The sequence below is a fragment of the Pyrgilauda ruficollis genome, unplaced genomic scaffold (assembly GCF_017590135.1).
Source record: "Pyrgilauda ruficollis isolate IOZ18807 unplaced genomic scaffold, ASM1759013v1 scaffold15, whole genome shotgun sequence".
NCBI lineage: Eukaryota > Metazoa > Chordata > Aves > Passeriformes > Passeridae > Pyrgilauda > Pyrgilauda ruficollis.
The window spans coordinates 14,881,554-14,903,414 of NW_024513654.1; the positions used below are offsets into that span (position 1 = coordinate 14,881,554).

Below are 21,861 nucleotides of genomic sequence, written 5' to 3' on the forward strand. Positions count from 1 at the left end.
GATATTAAGTGCACTGATCTGAAATTCTCTCTTCCCTTCCTCCTGTTACAAACATTGGTCTGTTCCTGTTACAAGTGTTTGCCCTTTCCATGCCCTGAGGCCCCACCTGTCCTTCATGAGCTCAGAAGCTTCAGTGCCACTGACTCCGGCAGTTCCATCACACTGGAGGGACTTTTCACTGGCACATGGATCCAGACCTGCTCAGCTGATGAAGGCTCCATTTCCTTTAACCTGTTCCATCCCAGCTCTCCTCTATGACTTTTACCTTTTCTAATTACAGTCTCAGCTGACTGCTTTGGCAGGTGCTATCAGGGGTGGTCCTGCACACGGTACCTGCAATAGCGACTGGGGTAGCAGCTGCTCCAGTGAGGGTGGGCACAAGAGAAGCCATCTTCTTCATGGTCAAACCATCCTGGTCATCTAGGCTGTTCTTTTAAACACAACCCCTCATTAATCAGGTCCATATTATTTTTTTAATAGTTGATTCAGTGAGCAAACTGTAAGATGTATTCTAAATAAAGTTCAGAAAAATTGAGGGAAATAAAGAATAAAGTGATATGCTGATTTCCTCTAGTCTTGGAGGAGCTGACAGAACTTGTGTTGGTATCTTTTCCCTCATAGGTGGCATAATTATAACTGATGCATAGGCACCCAAGATGTGAATTATTTATTTATGTGGAATTCAGATTTTTTTATATTTTGTGTGTGTCTTGAAGTTTGCAGAAACAGCACAAATGGAATGTATAACTTGTTATAAATGTTGGCCAAGTAGAAAGAATATTCAAACAATGTAGCATATCTTTTGTTTTCTTCCATTAGGACTGAAAAATGTCACTGCTACTTAAGTGTCAGCATCCTGATGCAAAACATAGAGAAGCTACTTAAAACATCAGCACAATAAAGCAGGAAGCAATGCAAGTGCTTCATAGTTAGAGCAGTTTAGGAACTAGCATTGAATTTTCAGCTCAGTTAGCAAAACTGCACTTAAATGGGGTGGTTTTATTGACACAGGCATGAAGCAAATTCCTGGCATCAACACATTTTTCTACAACCCTGACTGAGGTTTTGGAATAGTTTACAACGCAGTCCTCTAGAAGTTTATTCCCCAGTTGAAAGTAATGAGTAAAAAAATAAGCAAACCTTTTTATTAGTAACAAATACTGTTTGAATATGGGAAGCCTTTACTGTCAGTAATAACTGCTGTGCACAGCCCTGTCATTGCCATTCTTTCCTCATCATGTCAATAGGTGTAGTAGTCAGCCTCAACAGAGGAAAAAAATTCCAGATTTTTAAGGAAGAAAATTATTTGACCAATCCTGGTACTCTTAATCACCTTTATTCTCAAATGATGAATGATCAGTAAATAGCTTCATTTCCTAAAGCACTGAATGCCCCTGTTTCTTAAAGGATAAATGTATTAGAGCTCCTTCATTGTCATTATGGTCACAAGAGCTACCTAGATATTTTCTGGAACAAAAATATCTCGTAGGGCTTTTATCAGAAAGCTTCTCACATCCTATATGAATTTCTGACTAAAGACAGGGAATAGCACTCTAGAGCAGCCAACAGCCCAAGAGCGCAAGTAAAATCCCATTCCAATGCATTCACACTTATTAGTTAATAAAGTTCCATCTATCTAAATTGAGCACAGATAATTAAAATCTTCTGTCTTGGAGCAGTCACCAGCCTGACACTTAAAACCATTGTTTTCAGGCATGTTATGATTCCAATTCCTCATTGAGGACCATTACACCTCATAACCTAACTCCTCTTTAGTCCAAATCAGAACCATAAATTTATAGTATTTTTCTACTCAATTAAAGACTGCTACTGAGTGATTCCACTTTCCCTTTCAAAATCCCTTCCTGTGAAATGTTTTTTAACTCTCACTGAATTATCAACTTGTTTGTAGTTTTTGTAGAATGGTGCCCTACCTGTGAAAATATTACAGCTGAAGCCTCAAGTTGCTGAGACTGCAAAGTAGTTACTGCCTAGGTCATTAAGCCTTATATACAGAGCCATTTTATACATGGATTCAGCAAAATACATAAGAAATTCAGTTAAAGACCAGCATACATTTCAGTAATGTTTTGACTCAGCTCAAATGTTTTGAATTATTTACATATTGTTGTAGCTGACTACTTTAAAAAACAAGTATTGTTCATACTAATGGTAAATTCCTATCATAAGCAAAAACCTCACCAGTTCCAAGTTTTTCCCCCAAAACAAGCTCTGTCTTATCACTCCCACGTAGAAGCTTCAAAACTAGAAAGGACTGGAAAAGATTTTGAAAAACTTAAACTCTTCTAGGACATTAGCAAGTGCAAGTGTCTTCTAATACTTATTTAGTTTTTTTGTTATCACAGAAATACTAATATATGTATATATAACTATACCAGACTGCAAGGTGGGCAGAAAGACCATTGCAGTCAACTGATGAATGTACACTGGCGAACAATTTTAAGCATTCCTTTCCCATGGTTCGACATAATCCAAGCCAAGATGTGCAAAGATTTCTTCCTCACTTCCAGCTTTGAGAAAGATCCTCTGTGAAAAAAAATTAAAAGGAAAGTCAATAACGGTGTTAGAAAGAAATTTCAATTGATGTTTTTGGCTGTTGAAAAGGAGTTAATATTTGACAGTTCCACCCATTGTATCCTCTATAGAATACACTGTCTTCATCAGTGTGCCTACCCTGAAATGCAAAAGCAAGTTAAAAAAGAATTTTAATGTTCCTTGATGTTTTCACTTTTAATGACTAGCTCACAACTTCGTTTTGATTTAGTTTTTCAAGACCCTCAAATCCAACTTATGTTTCCCTTCCATAAGGGTCAGTAGCAGGACTTCCTTCATGAAATCATCAACGTTTTTAAATTAATGTCCTCTATAAGTGCATTCAAACTGATTTGATGGTGACACAAATTGTCCATAGCCAGGCATTAAGAGCATCAATTAAGAACCAAGCTTTTTTATTCTTTACACACACTCCTTCTGAATGTTTTACAGCAAAATGCAGTTTTGTTTTTTATACCTGCACTTCTGATAATACAGGAGATTATTTTTACACAGGAACACTCACAAGCCTACGTGCTGTATGATGGCTGATGTAATAAAGTACATAGCCTTATGCATTCCTTTCATCACTAAAGTACAACAATAATTTTAAAAGCTTCTAAGGTAGGTGAATAAGGTGAGTTTGTAAGCAAGAAAGATATTTCAATATTTCAGCAATTCCTGAATCATTTGAAGTCTAAATCAGTGATCAACTCTGAATAATCAAACTCAAGCGTTGTGAAAACTTCAGGGTTGAGTTTCTAGATTTACTCTCTACTGTGAAAGAGGAGATGCTGTCTGGAGAACCCACAGATAAATTCCTTTGAGTAAGGAGAAACTCTGACTACCACAATGTTTAGGAACTTGAGTGCCAGCAGCACCTCTGCTCTGTCAGCTGCCAAGCAATGCCTCCAGGAGAGCTGTGCTGCCCAGCACACCCATGGGAATGGGTCAGGAACAGGAGTCCATGATTTGATCAGAGTAGACCCAGGGTATGGTGGAAAAACTTCTGGCACCAGACATTCACAACCGAGAGCTGAGTAATTAAAGTTGTCTCTGTAACAGCAAAGATTGCTTATAAAGCATAGGGTAAGAATATCCCTTTTTTTGCTAGGAAGTTTAAATGTCAAATTCTGGAATGAAAGGAACCTACAAATAACACCGAACAGCAGAAATACTGAACTTTTTCACATAGGACAAGGGGAAAATGGTAGAAAATAGCAATTGAACAGGGTAAAAGAAAAGGAAAGAAGACATCAACAACTGCGCATTGAACAACAATACTGGGGATATTTTGTTCCTCAAGTGTCTCCTGGGATTACAGTATTTTAGGGATTTATTTCTTTTTTTTTTCTTTTCTTTTAGTATTGCTAAGAAAAAGAGGGCAATCCATACACCTGCATTACGGGGAAAAAAAGAATAAAAGTAAAACAAGGAAAAAAACCTTACACTTGTAGACAGATGTTACAGACACTGTTTAATAGAAGCTCTTCATATCTCTGGGACCCCAAATTGCATTCCATTTCTTTTGTTCTGTCACTTTATGTTTTCCTGCAAGCTAAACTCATTTCATTTGCTTGACAGGGAAAATTTCTAATACAAAGTATTTGATGCTGAATACCATTCTCAGTAGCTACGAGCAATGTTTCTAAATGAATCTCTGGCTGATATCTGCCAACTGCTTTAGCAATGTAAGTGTTATTAATGTTAATCATAACCTATGATTTTCCTTCTATGTCAATCTATGCTTATACAGTTCTGCAAATTCGATTATTGCATTCACTACCATTCTTTCTTGCTTTTTTCTTTTTTCCTCAAGAGAAGTAATGAACTGCTTGCCTAGTTGTGATTTTATTTCATCTTCTTACTAATATTCTGGAGATCCAAAACATGCCCCACCAACATCAATCAAATTTACAAAAAAAACAATGCTCTGGAGCTTCTGGTACACTCTTCTCTTATCCCATTTAATCAATTCTGTCATTTCAATGGATGTATACATTGCATTTGTGGTTGTAAACATGGCTCTTAACTACACCTAATGTAGAGCAATTGCCATTCAAATGTTTTCTTCTTTGAGTTGCTACCTCTTATTTTTCATTTTGGTATTAATAATCAATAATACTTTTGATGAAAGAGAAGCAGAGAGTGAAGGCACAGAGCTAGCACAGCTTTATGATATCCTAACTATCATTGCCAAAGTTCATGTACATTATACTTCTACTGTCACTTGGTTTCCTATCACATTTTTATACGACGAATCCAGCAAAAAGAAAACCGTTACTTAATAAAGCAGAATTCTAGTTTTAGTTATCTAAATCAGCAAGAGTCAACAGCACAGCCTTCTTGAAAGGCACATATTTAATTGTATTCTAAGCAGACTGATACCCAACTGTTTATTACCAAATTGCTTGGCAACAACAGTGTGTTGCCCAATATCAAAATAAATACTCTATTACACTGAAGTAATACTATTAATAAGTCTAAGCCTGTCACTGTAGCATTTCATTACTATTTAACCCATTTGAAGATGAACTTAGAAAATTAGTTTGAAGTACCCAAAACCAGAAGTTAGTACCACATATTAATGAAATGGGATTTGATGGTTCTGAACCAGCAGAATCTGCTGCAGAGTGAAGTGCTCCACGTTTGTACGTACATGTGAAATCCACTGTTCTGAAGATGAGACATGTGGTGGAAATTTGATTAATTTCTTTCTTTAAATCCTTATAATCCTTGGTATTAGCTGAAGAACAAGAATTAAGTATGAAGTTTCCTAATTGATTACTGGCACAACTCTGCTTTATAAACTATTGGAAAATTCGTTCACAGCCTAATTGTGCCCTTAAAGATCAAGTAATTTCCTTCCATATCCCATTTTTCCTACTCTTTTCAGAGCCCTGACTTTTATATGCTTCACAGCTGTAATTCAGAAAGAATGCAGTCATACTCTAGCAGACTTTATTATCCTTTTGAAAATTATAAATAAAATTGTGTACAAGGCACATCCTTTTGCAAAAGACCCTGAAGGACCATGAACACTAAGGTCTGTCTGACTGTTATTTCATGTACTATTTCATGAAATAAACTGGGGTGGGGAGGAAGGGCACAGAGATTATTGCCAACAGTACCTTGTTAGTAATTTACAAAACACTCTTTGATAAAACTTCGCTTCTAGACAAGCACCTGGAATGTCATTAACATACACATTTAATCTAATCTTTACTTTGTGTCCAGGATTATGTTGCATGCTTTAAAATGGCAAAATCTTACACAAGACGTTTAGGGATCTTAAATTTAATTTTGTCTTCTATCACTGATTTTCATATTGTTCAACATGCAACACATATTCACATCAGTAAAATGACCTTAATATTTCCTTTTCTTTTTAAAATTATTTAAGTGGAGATATAATGACAATATGATCATATCTAACTTTGTGGCTCTACCAGTACACTGAATGATAAATACCAAGCAGTCTAAACCCCCATCAGTTTATGTCTGAAATTATCACCGTGGCCGTAAGCAAGACTATGATAAATGAACAACAGAAAAGAAGGGGACAGACTGTCATTTGCAAACTTGGAACTTAATTGTTTATGGTGCTTGGACAGAGTCCATTCTAAAAATAAGATTTATGGGTAGAGTCAGTTGTAGATGAATGATGATAGCAACAGGACTTGCTTAATCAGATATGGTCAAAAATACCACAATGCACCTTAAATTTCTTACACATGTATTTGCCACTTTAGTGACATCTTCACAAGTCATCATTAAGTCAAGTCAATTGAAGAGTTTGAATTAAAGATGATTGGGACAAATGAAAAGATGATGCTGCTTACACTCCTTGCAACAGCTTCTTTAGATATGAAAGGCCACAGCATTCAGTGAAGCAGTGCACTGTAATGTCAGACCCACAATTGATAGAATATACCTCAATGACATATTAGACTAAAAGTACAAAGCTATTACATTGGTCACACTCCCTTTTTCTCTGATCCCATTTGCTCAAACAGCATTTGCATTCTTGAAAAAATAATTAACAAAAGGGTCTTACAGAAAGGATTGTGAAGGCAGAAACAGGTAATGCAGCATATCTGCCACATGATTGCCAGTGGGAATGTTCTGTGTGTTTACCTGACCCGAGTGTTACCCCACCTGCTCTCTGTCCCTGGGCCAGCTCTCCAGCTCAGGGGTTGATGCACCACCAGGGCACACAGGTCACACCAGCACTGCAGAAACTTTAGCAAGAAGCTGTGTTTACTAAATCAGCCTTTTATAATGTATACCTGACAGTATGGGTATACATTTCATTATTTTGTGACTTTTGGATTATTTTGACCTAAACTCCTGCATATGAAGCCAAAAATATTCAGCTTGTGAGACAGTCTGAGCATTGCATCAAGGAAGTCTGTACAATCACATATCCACAAAACAATGCACTCAAGTATTTTTGTTTCAACATTTCTTGCAATTCTTAGATTGACTGCAGCTATCTTCTGTACTCAGTGGTCCTATTTCATCGAGTTCAGTGCAAGGTTCTGACAATAAAGGGGAAGAGCATTAAATTTATTCTCATCTGTGAAAATGTTGAAAAAACCATATACTGAAATAAAACCAACAAGTCAGAAGAGGTGCAAACAACCAACACTTTTTGGGAGGACTTCTGTGAATGGTATAGGAACCATTGTTAAAATATTTTTTAACAAGAAGCTGTAGTACATAAAAATTTTTCTTGATATATGAATATTAAATGCAATACATGACAATAGCCCCAAGCAACTTCTTTTAATCCACAAAATACTGAGGAGAAAAAAAATAAAAAGACATTTGGAAGCTTGAAGTAGTCACATTTTCATTTATTGTATGATCAGAATTGCAAGAAAATTTTGGGGTTTGCTCTACATTATTCTTTAAAAACAGAAATGAGGCCTGCCTGAAAAGTAAGAAAAGAAAGAAAGAAAGAAAGAAAGAACAGAGACCAGACCAAAAAATATGTTGTCCATCAACTAGTAAAATTTTGCAAAGCTTAAAATGTGTAGGCACCCACCTAGTGCTTTCTACCTATATAATTGCATTTGCCTGCTATTTTTGAGAGTTAAAGGTGCATGTGACTGAAAGTACACAAATCCAGTGAGAAGACAAGGAAGGTCTCAGTGCAAAATTAAAGACATCCCAAAGGCTTTTCCATTTGACTACAGTGAGCTGCATGGATTTTTGGTGAACTTTAGCAAACAAGCCTTAGGAAATCATACAAGTTCAATGCTGTTTTCCACTGGGAAGCCTGAGCTGCCTCACGAGCCTGAATACCTCCATTAGCTCACAATAAAAAGTAAACTTGAAAACACAGAGGTCATAAAAAAGTCATCCCTTATCAAGGGAATCATAATTTTAAAACAAAATCTTGAGTTCAAAGCCAACCATTGAATGTGTTGAATGCAGATGTCTAAGAATCCCTGGATGTGACAAGTACAAGGACCACTGTCAAAGCAACTGAGTCAGGAAAACCCAAGAGAAGACACAACAGACAGGCAAAGCATATGTTTGTTTTAACTTCACACTTACATCTTCTCCCAGAAAGGTCAATCAGAAGAGAGGTAATCAGATTATAGAGACTGATTGATGAAAAATTATCCAAATTCACTCCATGGCACAACTAATTGGACACTCTATTTATTGACAATTAAGTTATCGGAAGTCCCAGAATAAACACTTTGAGTTGCATTTATCCTTGATCCCCATCAAATTTAATTAGGCTTATCCTGGAATCATAAATATGTAGATGCTACTAACATTTTCTAAAAATAAGTGGGAAAAAAAAAAAAGGATGAGTTATTAAATGACTGACTTGAATGACCTCCTCATGGACCTCACCTGTGTTAACAGTTCTCACCATACTGAACATGCTGATGAGCTTCTGAAGCTCAGCAACTTCCATATGGAGAATGAGTCCAACACAAATAATAAGACAGGGAGGTAAAACTGAAGAAAGTAGTGAAGAGAAAATTTCAGTGGAATTTGAGTCCAGACATTTCTGAATTCAAGTAGATGCAAACTCAGACTAAAATATCTAATATAATGATTCAGAACATATTAATCAAGCCAAAATTTACAGAACCACACAAATTGACTCCTACCACCAGCCAGTGAAAAAGCAAACAAGGGCACATAGAATAGTGCAATACTTTAGATAAACTTATTAGGGCCTTAGTTAAGACTTAGTTAGGGCCTTGCAGCAGGTTGAATAAAAAGCTTAACCTGGTTTTTCTTCATCTGAATGGATGAGTGGGTCAGTGTGTTTCTGAGAGGAAGGTGCAGGCAAGTGCCTGGAAAGTGACACAGCAAAAGGAGCAGCTGCAAGGAAGGGAGAAAAAGTATGTTGCAAACTTCAAGTGTTTCAATTACTCCCTGTTCAAAAGCTGTTTACTTGCAAAAAATATATTCTCACCTTCCTCATTATCAAAAAGCAATCACTTTCTGGAGTGATTTTTTGCAGATTGAATTTGTTGGTTAACTGGTGCAGATAGGAGATCTAAGAAGTATAAGCCACAAGGTCTGAGGACACCTATCAGAAAATGCATAATAACTCTTCATAACAATAGTTAGGAACTGATTTCAAGGAAAATAAGCATTTTGCTGACATAATTGTCATGTGTTTTTGTCTCTATTTGAGTTTACTAACCTAAAAACAAGCATCATTACTTGGTTCATTATATAACTTACAATAATACAAGTAATGAAAGCTATCCTCTCCCAAGCATATTTCTTTAAAATCTTCCCTAAATACCTAGCTCCATGCTATTTTCTACCCTTACCATGTGGAACTTGAGTCACAGAGCATCACCTTAAGCGAGAGAGTGGGCTGTGTTTTACATCCTATATGTCAAAAAGGAATACATATGGTAACAGTGAGAGATTTTTACTAAAATTACTAACAGGAGCCCAGAGCCACCACCAACACTTAAAAATTATTGACATCAGAATTAAGTGATATCAATGTTGAGCCACAGGGACTATGATTCCATTTCTTTTTAACAGATGAAGGTGCATCTCTTTGATCTATCCATGACCAATTGCAGCCCATGCACCAGGATTTCCGGCTGTCATTCAGATCTGTCATGCTGTGCCAGGCAGCCTTACCTTCAGCATCACAACCCTCTCCATTCCTCTCTGCTGACCTACCATGGGCAAGGTGAAAGCAGGCTCTGCAAGCACTAAGCAGGAAGGCAGCAATTTTCTCTTCCTTCTCTATGCTACTGCTAACTTTACAAGAATGAATGGTGTACGTCTTCGGTGAAAAGCATAAATCTGCTCTGAGCCTCAGCATAACAAATAGCTTTGCAATTTTACACCACTCACAGACACAGAATTTTATAAAGCAACTGTAGAAAAAGCTTTATGGAAGATCCATAAATTCCTGCAGTGCACTGACTGACAGGAGGTTGAGTGCCTTCAACAGACAATAAAAGTACGGGAGTACAACATAACACTGATCTGTAAAATAGTGGCTACTTCTCTAAAATCTCCAGCTGATCATCAGATAGACAAAGTGCTAACAAGAGTCATTGCGTTCAGTAACCTTCACAGCAAGCAAAATGATTTTATGGAGAAGGTGGGGAGGAAACAGGAAGAAAAATAGGCTAAGTAAAGCAATTTCCATATAAAAATGTATTCAAACCTGTCATTATGTAAGAGCTTTCAAATAATTGTACTCAATGATTGTCTTGCATAGTATGAACACTGCCAGAAAGTACCATGGAAAAATGAAACTTCTTCATGGTCCTGATATTCATACTGCTATCTACCCTGAGAGGGGCAGCAGCTCATTCCACCAGTACTCTGTCAGACAACACTCTCAACATGAAACATTGCTTGATGAAAAAAAACATTACAGAATCAAGCCCCAAGGAACTGTGTAGTAATTACCCATCAGAATTTAGCTTCATTATGGTCAACATGCATTGTTTATACTTTGTGGATAATTATAACATCTGACAATCTGTCCTCTAGTACTTTCCTAAACAACATGACTAGCAACTTTCAAGTGTTTTTGCTTCTGTGCTTTTCCCAATGTTTTTAATTTGTTTTTTTTTTGAAGAGGTTTGTTTTTAAGACTGGCTATTGGTGATTTTTGCTTTACTTGCAATTAGACATTTTATGAACTATTTAAGCTATGACTATGAATGAGACTATCAACAGCACAAACAAATTTATAATTATAGACCATAAATGATGAAGTACTAATTGTGCTAGAAATATGAAGTATGTCAACAAATTCAATAATAATACCCCACAACATTTGCAGACACAATGCATTTTTCATTTGACAGTATCATAACACTTTTCAGTAGCAATAACCTGAAGTTTCTCTGACAATATATTATCTCCATATGTAATTTTAAGGTTTAACTGGTATTTTCTGCAGTAATATTCAGATCTGCATGCCTGCCTTAAAATAAAATCTAATCTGTTCCTAAGCCAGCTACAAACAAGATGATAAATAAATCAGAGGGAAAAAGAATTACTTTTTGAAATGACAGTATAACAAAGCATGATTGAAAAAGCAGTATTGCAAGCACTACCCATTGACTTGATACCCTCAGGCAGAATCATGTGTAATGGTACTGATGCAAAATAATGCAGTGGAATTTATTCTAATAATTCTGGGCATGAATAATTTTTGAATGTAATAGAAGCCATAATCATAAATTCTCATTTCATTTTACCACTGGACTTGTCCTGTGCTTTTAATCAGAAATACCAGACTGGAATGTTTCTCTTAAACTCATCTCTTGCTCTTCTTAGAGGTTTATTGATATTAAATTCTGAACAGTAAGAAATAAATTAATCAAGTAAAATAGAATAATAAGGCTAACATTAGAATATTCTAGGCACTTACCCAGCTATATCATAACATAGTGTAACAAAATATCTTCATGTTTTCTACACTCAATCTACTTACTCCAAGTAGTTTTCATGAAGGAGAAAGAAAAAGACCAGTGCTGAAGTACTGACAGTTTGGAAAATAAAATATCAAAAAACATTATCTGTTGACTTAACAGAACTTGCTAAAATTTAGTTTGTAAACAGGACCATATTGTACATAAAATGGAGCTATTGTCTGTTTAAAATGACAGATCTGTGGTTACTTTGTTGCAAAACACTACATTGTTATGCATTCCCATCTCCCATTACAATTTTAAAAATTAAAAACATTCCACAATAGATTGCATCCAGACTAAAATGTTTTTAGTTTGGGGGTACACTAAGTGAAAGGAAACTTGGAACTTCCTGTCTGGCAACACAGGCAAAAATTTTAACATGTTAAGTAGCACACTGCTGTAAACAAAAACAGATCAAAAACTTATTGTCCCTGCAGTTCTCTGACAATCTCTGTACTACCACAATGTTGTTAAAAATATTCTCAGGGATTATTTCTTTTTTCACTTTAGCTATACACATATTTCACTTTAAGTCTGTGCTATTTACAGCAGCTTTGTCAAACACTGTTGGTTTTTTTGTGTTTTACCTTATAAAGCTTCGTAAGGGTGAATGAAATGAGGAAAAAAGCAGAATCCTGGCTTAAACAAAACTCAGTTGTGAGTAATTCATATGGGATTACTATAAACAAACCACTACAGAAGAACTTTATTGGGATTGCAAAATCAAAGACGTGCAATTTAAGAAATCCCAGAATGTGATGGATTGAATTTTGACCTTAATTCAATTTTCCTATGTTTATGCATAGAGACTTCATTTCTTCAAAGAAATGCTGCTTACTTCAAATCCTGTAAGATGCTTAGGCTTTGTTCACTAGGCAGGAAATGTACTGTGCTACAGGGCTAACAAATATTTGCTGACAGCACTGACACAATCCTGAGTTGCAGACCGATGTGGGATCAATCAGTCTTAGGAAACTGAGCTTTTAAAATCTGTATCTGTTCTAGCTCCCTGTGTCGGCTACTCCCCTATGCTAAGTTGTTGATGTCTGCTCTCAGATTTCTAATGTAGCTCTAGGCTCCTCTCACACCATATCCAGAGTTAAGTGAGACATGCATGGTTTACTCTGTTATTTGGGGCAGCAGAACGTTTACCTACCTCTTGTTGCCAGCTTAGAGCATTAGCCTGATGAATTTAATTTCTTTTTCAGTCCATCAAACTTCCACTTACATCTCTTCCCTGTCATTCTATTTTTGTGGTCCTTTACAGTTGTCTCTTCAACCAGCCTAGATTCCTTTCCACAATGGAACTGCTAATTAAATCTACCCTTTCCATTCCCCATTGCTTTTTCCAGCCACTCTGCATGTATTCATCAAATTTGTACATCCACCATCCCCTTCTGACTCCCACTTCTATGCCATTTTCCTCTCTGGTCCTCAGCTGCTTCCTTTTCCAGCTTCCTCTCCACCTAGCTTCTTCTCAAATTAATTACTTTTTCTTTTGACAGAAAATATGAGACTTAGTAACCTACCCCCCATTTGATAACCTACCCCAGCATACTGATTGAATAATTAACACAACTGAAAATTACTGATTCTCTACTGCCATAGAAATTAAAATGAGTAAAAACGTATAGTCAAAATATTCAGGATTTGCACCTACTTATGCATTTGGAGAGATGTCTTTTCATTAGCAATACAGGTTTAACTGAACTGCTTAAAAAAACACACTGAGCATAGGAAATGACAATTAGGTACTTTTATCTTTGTGTTAGATGTACAGCTTGGTATTGCAAAGAGATTAGTTTTAGCTAAATATATACATGAATTACATGCAAACTTTGTAAAAATGACCAATCATATGCTGAATGAGAAACATTTAAAATGCTAAGAGAACACTAAGGAGAAGAACACTTAAACACATAAGAAAATGCATAATCATTTTTTAAGTTACCAGGAGGTAAGAAAAGTAGATTATTTTCATTCTTAATTTTAAAAAATAGACCAGGTGCAAAAAGAAAAAAATCACCCAAATCACATATGCAATTTCCACTTTCCTGAGTGAGAAGAATTGAAACATAAGTGAAAGTATGTGCATCTCTTTACAATCACTCAGTGTTTAATTGTAGTAGTAATCTTAGAATCACGGAATCGATTAGGTTGGAAAAGACCCCTGAGACCATCAAGTCTAATCTGTGACCCAACACCAGCTTGTCAACCAGACCATGGCACTGAGTGCCACATCCAGTCTTTCCTTAAACACCTCCAGGGACGGTGACTTCCCTGTGCAGCTCATTCCACTGTCCAATCAGCCTTTCTGTGAAGAAATTCTTCCTGATGTTCAATGATGCTCTGATGCAGCTTGAGACTGTGTCCTCTTGCCCTGTCACTGTTGCCTGGGAGAAGAGGCCAAGCCCCACATGGCTACAACTTCCTTTCAGGTAGTTGTAGAGAGCACAGTGGAAATCAATATTATAAATTTTGGATCTTTATGTTTACTGTAGCTTTAATCCAGTCATTGTTGCAGATGTCTAAAGCAAACTGTGCAGCTGCAGCATGTTTAATTCATCAAGATGTTCTCAAGGCTGATTATATCACCATTATAACATTATAATTTTAGAGCAGCATCTGCCAAAATAAGACTATAACTTCCAGTTTTTACAGAATCATAAAATATGTCTCTTTAACTGTGCAAGTAAACTTCTGCAAGCATCTTTTTCAATGAAAGGTAGTGTGGAGTAGATTTTCTCAGATGACACCAAAAAAACTGACTTACAGACTGTAACTTCTGAATACACAATTAAATTCTGTGACTATGACACAACTTCATGTAATAAAATGAGGTTAGAAAATCATAGACAGCTCTTCCTAATGGCAAAAGTTTTTGAGAAGTAATGTGTTGGGCAGTGAAAGGAAAAATACCTGCTTGAAAAACAAAGCTGGCTTTTTATTAGGAGACATATTTACAAAGTTCTGGCAGTGCAGGTAACCGCCCAACCACCTGCAATCAGTCTGGCTTCCTCAGAGCAGTTTCTGTCCTCTGAGCCAAGGCACCACAGGAACATACGAAAATGACTTTTTGCACCAGCATGGTCACTGTCAGGTAAGCCGTGTTTCAAAAAAGGCACAACACAAATGCAGACTCAGCCAGAGAAAAATTGGAATATTATGAGAGAGGCCAGAGGCTCAAGGATGTTGCCAGGCATGGCTGGAAGGGCTGCCTGCTGCAAACACAGAGCTTGTCTGTGAAGCAGCTACTTGGGCAGAACATGGGCAGTAGCAGAACTCAGACCCCCTGAAGCCAGCTCACCAGAGCACTGCTGCCATAAAATAGCCACTTACTGGGGCTGTAATCACACCTTCATTTGGCTGTAGAGATATGTGCTAAGGGAGGCAGGACAAGCCCTGCCTGAAGAGTCAGTGAGGATTTTTGTAGATAGGAATTCACTCTGCAGGCAAATGGTAAAGGACACTGCAATACTGATGGTGACAACTGAGGGCATGTGAGCTTCACAGTGTGAAAGAAATCCCAGGATAAATTTCCCCTTTCATGCTTATTATGGCTGTCCAAGAAAAAGTAAACTTTCTCTTAAAAAATCTGGGATCACAGAATCTTACTATACTCAGTGTAACTGTACAGCACTTAATGGCTTGAAAAGCTGGGTCCCATTATGAAGTTTTCAGAGCATCTTGTGAGTTTGTTATGCAGAACAGTTATATAAACCACCTCTCTTGTTATTCAACAACCAAATAACATTTCATGCCATTCAAATTCATACAAGGTTTTTAAAATGCAAAATTGTCATCAATCATCAATCAGTCATCTGAATAGTGTCATATTTTTTCCAGTATTTCTCTAATAGAAAACATTAAGGGACCTATTTCCCATCTTAAATTTACATAGAACATAAAATTAATAACTGCTTTCTGCCTCAATGACTCTTCAAAATAACACTGAGCTCATGATCCTTCTCTTACAAAAAAAATCAACCTACAATGTCAGTGCAAGAACATTCATATGCAAATAATTCAATTAACCTATTATATCCCAAAAACTCCATCTATTCTTTCCCAAAAATAAGCAATGCTAATTATTTACATCACTTCTTTTTGCTGCCATGAACAGCACAAAGTAATAACTGGACTTGAAATGGATTTTCTGGAATATTGTGAAAATATATGGGTTTATACAAGCTATAAATCAGAATTTACAAGACAAATTCAATCCTCCAAAGAAAAATTCTATCCTCCGATCTCACACTTGGTTTGAGAATTTCCACCACTGGTGAATGGTGTATCAAATGCAGGAGAGAGACACTTTCTACATGGCCACAATCCAGCCACGAAGCTCTTCCACATGCCATCCTTAGAAATCTCCTGACACGAAACAGGATTAGAGAAAAGTACCTGCAGCAGTCTAAGGCATCCAGCCCCATCCCACTGCTCATTCAGCTCAACTCTCCCATGCTCCCTTCCATGCCCAAAGGATAGCAATTTGAGGAAATATATCACTCAGAATTTCTAGCATGGAACAGTTGAAGTTAGTTCATGTTTTATGCAGAGCTGGTTCTGAGTAGCTGCTGAACAGCAAACAGCATCAAGAAAAAGAAATATATTCTGAATGAAAGGAAAGAGCAATAGGGAACCCCACTGCAGCTGAACCTGTGTGACATACAGAGAGGGAGTTTTAAACCTCATTCTTTACTTTAATTCCAAGGAATAGTTTCCAAATAGTTACCAAAATGTAAAAACAAACAAAAATATGTTTATTTTCTTACGGATTCTGAAGTATTTGGAAATTGTGCTAATTTTAAATTAATTAAGATAAGGAAATTTAACTAGGAAGCAATAGTGAAAAAGGTAGATAAATCCTGCATTTGAAAAGGTCATATTCATCCACAATGTAAGTGGCAGGGCTGGGTTTTGCACAGAACAGCAGATCTTTCAGAAGCATTTCCTGTAGTTAAGTTTGGGATGTCCTCACAGCAACCTGCACTGAAAAAGATGCTATATGGATTTGGCTGGCTGAGAATCACTAGAATGCAACTTCCCAGGATTCCCAGAGAAGAGACAGTTCTAGGGAAGAGTATTTTTACCTAACACAGGCATAGTCACACAAAAATAATATCACATTGCCTTTTGAACAGATCTAATCAGCAAAGCACTAATGAATTTTACTTTGTTGGAATTTTTCTATTCACTTATCCTGGGTGTTCCATAAAAATTATGCAATTATCAAAATATTGCCCTGAAAAAAAAAGTACAATCCAATAGAATCTAGTTTACCAGGCACTTTGGAAAAAAAAAAAAAACAAAAAACTAAACCTATTTGAGCTCCTGCCAGCTTGCACATCTTCTCAAAATCCTGCCTGACAGGCTACTGAGAGCCTGAGTTCAAGTAAGTCATTTTAAGTACTTCAGAGCCAGAGTCCCCAGAGCTCATTGGCTCCATGGGCCTGGAGCAGCCAGCCAAGCAAATGCCTCAGAGCTTGCAGCCCCAAGAGCTGTCTGAGCTTTGGAGGTTTGGAACAGTATGATCCATGGATTGTTTCCAAAGCCAAGATGCAGAAAGAAATTCCTTTAGTAGAAAGTGCCAACATTTTTACTTTCCCTCAAAGAAACCAAGCAAATTTTGAATAATCAAAATTCTCCATTAAACCTTTGTTCTCTCTTCTAGTTTTAAAGACAAAACACTGGGTGATCAAAATTCTTCATTAAAGTGAAATACCTTTTTCTTTAGTGGTTAACTACTTACCATTACTGCACATTTCCATCATGGGAACTAGGTTTTACTGATGAGAAGTGAGACCAAGGAAGGCTAAATGACCTTTAGTTAGATCCACTAGATGTCTATTTCCCAGGTAAAAAGCTGTCAAGATGTCAAAACTTGCCAACAATGCCCTAGTATACACACCACTAGTCCAGAGACAATGCACACTGTACCCAAAAACTTTTTGTTGTGGGTTAAGGGATAATTGCTTCCTAGTCAACACAGAGGAGTGTCAAAACAACTGTTGATGTCCTGGTTTACAGACTGAGGACTTTAATTTTTCCAAGGAAGAGCCTACTGTTCAGCTGACCTGACTTATGCTTCACATAGAGAAATGGTTTGGTTGGGGTTTTTTTTGCAAAACCATTTCTATTTTTCATAGAGAGCGTATTGTTCATTCATGAATAGGGGAAGTGTTACAGTGAGAATTTTATTTGCCCATTCATAAAAATATCATGCCATTTGTAGCAGCAGTAATACCATAAGACATGGGGAATGTACAACTTCTCTTTCTTCCTCATGACTCATCAGTGAACTCTACTCTGTAAGAGTGGGGATCAGTTAGGTTTGACCTCCAGCTGGTGTAAATCACAGGAACTACATACCTCAGGTTGGAACATACAAGTGCTAATTTCCATACCTTTAGTACACAGTTCTACAGACACTCATCTTTTCATGTAAAAGAGGCTGACAGATAATTGGTAGCAAATTTTCAATTTTTTGTCACAATTTTCCTGTGAAAGGAAGATCTACAGAAATGCCCTTCTTATTACAGAACTGAAAAAATCATTAGTTTCATAATTGCACACTGTCTTCCAAAACCAACAAATATACGAAAAAGATTCACACTAGAAAGAAAAAAAAATAAATCAAGGCTAAGGAATAATTTCACAGTGTAACTTTGTAACAAGTCCCAGGAGAAAATTTCTCTTCCTTTTGTTCCCATCTGCAAAGCTATGTAATTGATTCCTAACTGCTGTGTTAATGCTCCCAATTCCTGGCAGAATCCCTTTGGAAATACATTAAAGTAAGCAGGACTCTCTCCTGCTGCAGCCCTTTGAAAGCTGGAATCTGGGATTCTGTGACATGCATCACATTTCAAGCAGTGGGCCACAGTTCAAGCATCTGCGCCAAACAGCTGATAAATATTAATATAGAAGAATAAAGTATACTGAATTATATATTGAAATGTAGAGCAAATCAGGAAATTGTTTTCTTTTGTAATGAATGACATTTCTTACAAGTACAGTTACATTCCACCAAATAGAAATTAAATAAGAGCAAATAATATTTGCTATAGCATGGTTTATTAACTTCTTATAATAACTTGAAAAATTTTAAATTATGACAGGCAAGTGTGTTTTAAGGAAAGGACTTGGTCTTCCACAGGATCAAGGAATAGTTTGACTCTTCCTGATCTTCCTATATTTTTTTCTGTACACACAGACTAATAAAAGAAAAAGAATGAAGCAAAAAGGATTTGGTCCAGCTCCCAAATTCTACCTGTCAATACCCCAGTGACTGTTAGAGTTGTGCATGAAGGTTTGTCTGCCTGGACAGAGCCAGTGATATAAGATGACCTCTCTTCAGCAGACCAGGAGAGAAATATGGAAAATATATGTTTCAACTTTCACATGGGGTGCCTAATTAACCTTAATTAAGGTTGTGTTGAGGGATCTTGAGCAGCTTGCACAAGGGATATCTGCTTCCTGATGTTTTTAGCTTTAAGAAAGGAAGATTTCCTCTCACAAAGAGAAATATACTTATGAAACACAAATGTTCATGTTCCAATCTAATTTTATGAGACAGTATAAATAAAATACCCATGTTTTTATTGTTCCTTATGAGTCAAACCATTTTAAATGAAAAGCCCAAGGATTAGAATAAAGTTTCTGCTCTTCATGGTTTAATGTAAAAAATAACCAACAAACCAACCCTAAACATTTTAAAATTTGGGCATATGTTCCCTTGTGCAAAATTACATATTATTTTTATCACTTATTTTAAGCATACTACTCTGATGACCCTAAAAATTAATCAACCTTGGCAGCCACACAATTTACTGCAAACTTCTCCTCTTCCACTATAGGCCATCAAATTTCACAGACAGACACCATTGCTACATTCTGCACATTTCTGATCATATTACACACTGGGTGGCAGTATGGAAGGTTTTTGTTCAAACTCATTTGTGGGAATATCTTAGTACAAAATTGTAAAGTTAAAAGTAATTTCAAAATATATTTGAATTTAACACATTGGATTATAAATATTCATATACTTGCCAGAGAGTAATCTCTCTGCTTCTTGTTAGAATAACATTATTTGAAAAAAGAGCCTGTGTTAAGCAGATTATAAATTCAGTGCTGCCTGGTCTGAAATTTTTCATATTGCATATCTGCCTTGGAAGTTTCCTTCTGTGTGGAAAAAGTCAGCTAATGCAATTTAGCTCTTTCTGAGACTGCAGCAGAAACAAGAACAGTATTCTGCTGAGTCAACATATTAACACAACTCCTTGTGTTTGAAATCTGCAGTGCATCTGTGGTTTACAGCAAAAAAAAAACAGAATTTGGAAGCAAACTAGCTGTGTTTGCAACTAAATGAGAAATGGCAGACCTAGATATTGGGGAGCAAGGAGGATGATGACAGATTTGAAAGCCAAGTCCCTTCCTGAAAGGGACAGCTGACCCAACCATGTGCCTCAATTGATATATGGAAATCGTAGATTAAGGACCTTGTGGTCAAGGCAGTAGAAATTTTCCCTGAAGATTTGGTCTGGGTGTTTTGGGTTTCATTCAGTATGGTTTTTGGTTTGCTGGTTTTTGGGTTTTTTTTGCCTTTGTGAAGAACTCCTGCCTTATGATAAGGAATAAGGAAAATTTTCTGAGTTTTTCTTCTCAGACCTTGCTTTAGGTCCATTTCTTCAGTTTTGGGCAGTACAGTTGAGGAACTGAGGAAATGTAAATTGAGACTCAGACATGTAGACGGTCTGGAGACTAAATTACAGTTACAGTTGATAGTTTGGGGAACCACAACATGGGTATACACATTTCTTCAGATTTTTCAAATTTCCAAGGCAGATACTCAACAGGAAAAACTTAAGGCCGGACACTGCAAATGCAGGGCCCTTGAAATCAATGGATGTTTAAGACCTTAAACCTTTCTCTGCCTCTGCTCTTTACTTGAAAATTTGGGATGACAAGAACATCTTTCTTCCCAGAGGATACTGTGAAGATAAATGAATCATTTATCTGTGAATCATCATGGCTAATCTATGGCTAAGTCAAAAACACATGGAAACTCAATCCCCCTGCCCCCATCCCCGTCCCCAAAGATTTTAATGGTATATCAGTTATAAAGCCGAAATATAATCAAGAAAAAGTAATACTGACTGATGTTGTTCATGAAAGAACAGTGTCCATTTTGCATCCCTGAAAGCTTCAGGGCTCTGAGTAAAAGCAGCAGATATAATGATACATACCCATACACCAAGCAGGCAAATTTTGCTGCATACAAAAAATAACACTGGGATTCCTAGAATTGTTTGGTTTTCCCTAGTGCCATTTTCTGTTACACCCAAAAAGCTATTGAATGGAGCACATATTAATGTGCAGATAATAACACCAACCATGTTATGTTGAGAAGAAGAGTTTATATTTTAAATACTTTCAAAATATAAAAACAGGCAGGAATACACTGACATCATCCCTGAGTTTGTGAAGAAACATCCTCTTTAGACACATGATAGCATATTTATCTACTACTGATTTTATGTTTTCTTCTGAAGCATCTAGTATTGACAATTGCTGGCGACAGGATATCTGACTAAATGGATAATTAGCCTGATAATTTCCCCAGGTTTCCATGTGAACTGAGGATGCTATAGCAACATCTGGACCTGATGAGCACATATGGAGACAGCTGAAATGGAGTGATGGCTTAGATCACTCCTGCATCTCAGAAAGAAGCAATGAGACAATATTGCATGTAAGCAGGGGGGCTGAAAGCAGTCTCCAATCTATAAAGAATATATAGGAAAGATTAATGTAAAATCTTCACGTGGTACTTTGCCGTTCCCTATATTGACATCAATAAGCATCTTCAGTATAGATTTTTGCTTATTATTTAAATGGCCTAATGCAAATAAAGACATTAAGCCAGATAAATGCAGAGTTCAGTATAACTGCAGCCAAGAGCCTATATACCAGAAATTATACCAATTACTCCCCAGGCTACCAAGCCTGACTAAAGTGAACTCCACCCAGACTTCTGAATGCAGGGCTTTAAAAGCAGGATGATCCATAATCCCTACTTAGTGTCATACCCTGCATAAACTTCCTCAAGCCTTCCAACTGAGCCTGTAACACTCAATGTCCCCTCTTCCTATGCAATGTCAGACCAACAGGAGTTGAAAGTGTGTGGGGGACACAGAAATGATCTCTCCTTCTGAGACAGTGGGGCAGTGAAGTACATTTTTCAAATACTCGCAGATGGTTTGTTCTCACTTCTGTGAAGGCTGCACAGTTCCTATCAAACACAAACATCTAATTCATGTTTCTTGTTACATTTCAGGAATTACTTCACAATTGCCAAAAAAAA

General features: G+C 36.8%; 1 protein-coding gene across 2 annotated transcripts in view; it reads right to left on the reverse strand.

Annotated features, from left to right (window-relative positions):
• Window positions 1–2,383: 2,383 nt before the first annotated feature.
• The window catches only part of DNTT (DNA nucleotidylexotransferase), a 79,666-nt gene continuing 60,188 nt past the window's right edge, over window positions 2,384–21,861 (reverse strand). The window contains exon 11 of one of the 2 annotated variants that reach the window (XM_041461457.1): window positions 2,384–2,547. In XM_041461457.1, the coding sequence (XP_041317391.1) occupies window positions 2,461–2,547 (87 nt within the window). In that variant the 3' untranslated portion in view covers window positions 2,384–2,460. The remainder of the gene's footprint in view (window positions 2,548–21,861) is intronic. The other variant, XM_041461456.1, reaches the window with a different exon arrangement.